Here is a 4,163-nt window from a genome sequence, read left to right as displayed (position 1 = left end):
AAAAACAAAACCCCAACCCATCCACTATGTTGCCTCTTACAAAGCTGACCCCTGCCGTACATTGAGATCCAGGCTGCATCTACCTATGACTACTATCAGAGAGGACACACTCTTTGCTTAGAGGTAATGAACGCTCCTGAGATAGAACAGAGCTCACGACTGAGGATCTTGAAGTCTCAGTCCTTGCTCCAGTGAATAAAGACAGGAGTGTGCGGTTTAGTTCGTCTTTCTGAATCTCTGCCCGAAGACTTCTCAATCCTTTGGCCTCCACAGAATTAAAACAAGTACTAGTGATTAACAATCACTGGATAATCAATAAATAAGATGAAATCGGCCTCCCTTCCCTTTCCTTTAAAAACGATTATCAAGAAAAAATAACTCTTGAGGTTCCCCTCTCAACGACTCTACCTTATTTTACATGACAATAAACTCCAAAGCTGAGTACTTGGGAAAGAGAAATGTGGTAATTCACAAGCTGTATATTCACRTTGTGGCTTGCACAGGTCCTAAAGGCCCATTTCCACATGGCACTGTTGCTGCAGCGGTCAAGGCCACCAGGAGAGCCAGCCGGGGTTGCAAGCCAGCACAGCAGGGACACCAGCTTAAGCCACAAGCAGCACGTTTTTAYCCTCTTAGCAAGCCAAGAGATGTTGACTGTTTAGGCCTGATCACAAGGTCTATGCCTACACTTATGTTTCCCTCCACCTACATTTTTTTCTTTTTTTGGAAAAACCATTTCCCACAATTTCTATAAATGAAACCAAAGTATAGCACGTCTTCTTTGCAGCTTCCTTCTCCTCCCCACCCAAATTGAAATTTTTCTCCCAAACTGGTGGCTGATCACCTTACAACAGCAGCGTAAGGAGGCACGGCCACTYGGTAGATGCTCGTTGCTAGTTGAGTGTGCGATCACTTCTTCCACCAACCCAGCACTACACTGAGTTCAGGACTGTACCTTGCACGAAGACGGCATGCACCTGGCTTCTGCACCTCTGCTGTTGGGGCAGCTAAGTCTAAGTAGATAGGTCCTTAAACTATTTAAAGAGCAATTCCTCCTACTCCGTTCTCACTAYGAAGCAGGAACAAGGTCACATATTCTTCCCTTCCCACTATACACTCTCTCACTCCCTCCAGGTGCTTTGATAAAACCAGTGAATGAGAAACTGCTCAAAATTACATCATTTCTTAAGGCAGGAATTAAAAACTAAGAACATTCCCATACTGTTATTTTCTAAACTTTTAACACCAGATGGGTAAATAACATTTACCCTCCGCACTGCTTAGAGTTGAAGCGTTAAAGCTCTATGTAAAATGACATGGAGTTTTCATCATCCAAACTGAACAAAAAACCCAAACTCAAACAAACTGGATTTATCAAAATCTTGTGTTAGCCTAAGATATGAGCAGCAGGGAAGGAAGTTACAATACTGAATTTTTAATTTAATAATGTCCTTCTAAAACAAGGATAGGGAAAATAGCACTCTTCCATCCACAGGTATGTGCTGTCCSAGCTGTCCTAAGAATTAACACTAACTAGAGCAGGAGCAGCAGGCAGATGGCTGGATACCATGGCCAATCCATATTTCCAGGAACTGGATCAAAGCCACAGTCTTAACGCCTAAAAAAAACCCCAGAAGTGTCATGTCACTTTTACCAAGTGCTGTGACAGTCTGTTCCCAGAGCAACAAGGATGAGCACTGAGGATCGTAAAACAGAAGCCCTGTTCACCTGTATATTACCACGTAACGTGTAAGGCCACGACATTTTGTTCCTTCAACACAATGAGAGTTTAGCAGCTTCTCACAGGGCATGCGCTGCCTTGGCTGCCTCAAAGCAGTTTTGAGGAGGTACACACATCTTTCTAAGCAGCTTAATCTTCTGCTGAAACCAGTTCCAAGGCATACTGTTTCCAGACCACCCCACTGAACCCTGCAACTACCACAGTGTTTTTTGTTTGGCTCACCCATCCCACAGCGATCAGGACACACTGATCTGCCATAGGTAACTGTGGGGTAAGGACATATACATACCTTAAAACAATCTTTAATACCTTAAAACAATCTTTCATATTTTTGTTCTGAAATAAGTTGTGATATCTTCTGACACCACTGACCAAATGTAGCCAACCTTCCTTCACAGCAACAGGCAACCATGCAATATTTAGGAGAGACTTTACAAAGCCCTTTGATCCCCAGCCACAAGGAAGAAACTGTTCTGTGTAGGCCCACTAAAGGTTAAAACTGCAGAGACTGACTATATGAAGCTAGGAAAACACACTAGCCATTTGGATGGTAGTTATCCAGGATTCAAGTACTCAGGTACCTAGTATGGCAAKGTAATTTGGGATTGCACCCAAACTTACTACACACAAGCATTTTTCTCCTGACAGTTTCAAACACAAGAACTTCTACCAGGTTACATCCGAAAAGCATTACTTCTGCCTGAAGACCTGCGCAAGGGGAACCCAAGCAATAGCGCAGAACCACCTTAGTAACTGGAAAAGCTTTTTAAGACACACAACATATTCAGAAGAAAAGGGCCACAAATCAGCTTCCAGTCCTGATGTCTAAGTGAATGCAACTAACTCACAATTAACGTAGGCTTGGTTAACTGGAAGTCAAATCCTCCTGGCTTGTTTATAAATGTGTTCCTTTCTGGACCCTGCTGACCAGTGGCCACCATGGCTCTCCCACAATCTAACATCAGGAGCTGCTCCAGCACCAGACCAAAGCCAAAAGCGTTGGCTTGTCTGCAGGACAGTCACAGTCCCAGCTTCCAGCACAGCTGAGTGGACTGCACTGGTACTGAAGGAAGAAGGTGAGATTTTCAAGAGTGGACTCTTGTAGAGATGCAATTGCTCTGCTATACCAGAAGGTATTGAGAGAGGCAGAGGGCTTTCCCAAACACTGGACTTCTCTGCCTTCAGAGCTCTAGCAAATCTCAAGGAATTGTTATTGCACAGCTAAGTTATCACACAGCCCATCTCATTCCAGGCACTTCTAGACATCGCAAGTTGCCTTGTAACTGGAATCTCTCCTAAGCCCAGATTCAGTCCCATTTGTCCTGCCCTATCAAAGAGGATTCTAGAAAAAGAGCCTATATAATATACATATGTATATATAAACTGTGTCTGCACCCAATGAGCAAGCAGGCTTAGCCCTGCTCTCTGGGCAGCAGAAGGGCTAGAGAGGCTGAGAAGAAGCTGCGACAAGCCGGTGTGAGGAAGAGAAAGGCACAAGAAAAGAGCAGCTCTCCAGAGACTGCTGTCAAACATCTGGCTGGGGAAGAGCAGAGGAGAGCTCAAATCCACTATGTTCCTTGAGCCCCAGATGCAGATGGAATGGGGAAGCCAGCACTGCACCAACCCCACTGGTGCATCCAGGAGGCAACCTGGCAACATCCTTTGGATCTTCAGCTGAGGGGGTCTCTGCTTGGAGGTATCCAGGGCATAGCTTGCGAGGACAGGGAAGGCTGCACAGAGTGCTTCTGTCTTGASGGGAGGAGAAAAGAGAAATCCATGAAGGCTGGATGAATGCAGCAAGCCTCATGCTTCCTTCAATAACGGAATATCTGGAAAAGGAGAAAAAAAAAATGTCAAACTTTATGCAGTTCAACATACACAAGAAAAACTATTACTGAAAGCAAGACAGKCTCCCATGTCTTGCTACTCAGGATATCACTGCATGACAATACAGTGTTCTTCCTCTCATCCTAACACAGTAARAGRGACCTCTGGAGGGCTCTGGTCCAACCTGCCCCTGTGAGCAGGACTAATGCCAGTTCCAGGCTTGAAATTCTCCAAGGAATGARATTCTACCACCTCTCTTGGTGCCTCTTTGGTCATGTCCTACCCCCTAGCAGAATATAGTTTCCTAATGTCCAAACTGAATCTGTCAAGGTGAAACTTGTGGCCATTGCTCCATGTTGCATCATTTAGCATGACTGAGAAGAGTTTGGCTCCACCGACTTTCTAAGCCCCTGCCTAATAATTGTAGTTGGCTATTGGATTGCCCCTCAGCATCATCTTTACCAGATTAAAGAAGCCCAGCTTCCTCAGCCTCTACTCAGGCCCCTGATCATTCTGGCAGCCCTCTACCAAAACTAGTCCATCTCCACATCCCTCTAGAACTAGGAGTTCTACAACAACGCATAGTATTCCCAGT

The 4,163-nt window shown here is 45.0% G+C and overlaps 1 protein-coding gene across 2 annotated transcripts in view; it reads right to left on the bottom strand.

Annotated features, from left to right (window-relative positions):
• Nucleotides 1–6: 6 nt before the first annotated feature.
• SUSD6 (sushi domain containing 6) overlaps nucleotides 7–4,163 on the bottom strand; it is an 83,275-nt gene continuing 79,118 nt past the window's right edge. For both annotated transcript variants that reach the window (XM_085323292.1, XM_085323291.1), the window contains one exon: nucleotides 7–3,570. In XM_085323292.1, the coding sequence (XP_085179418.1) occupies nucleotides 3,545–3,570 (26 nt within the window). In that variant the 3' untranslated portion in view covers nucleotides 7–3,544. The remainder of the gene's footprint in view (nucleotides 3,571–4,163) is intronic.

The sequence above is a fragment of the Rhea americana genome, unplaced genomic scaffold (genome assembly GCF_003343005.1).
Source record: "Rhea americana isolate MKP2758 unplaced genomic scaffold, rheAme1 scaffold_84, whole genome shotgun sequence".
Classification (NCBI taxonomy): Eukaryota; Metazoa; Chordata; class Aves; order Rheiformes; family Rheidae; genus Rhea; species Rhea americana.
Note: the sequence above shows the minus strand (reverse complement) of the source record. Positions and strands in the feature narration are given on the sequence as shown.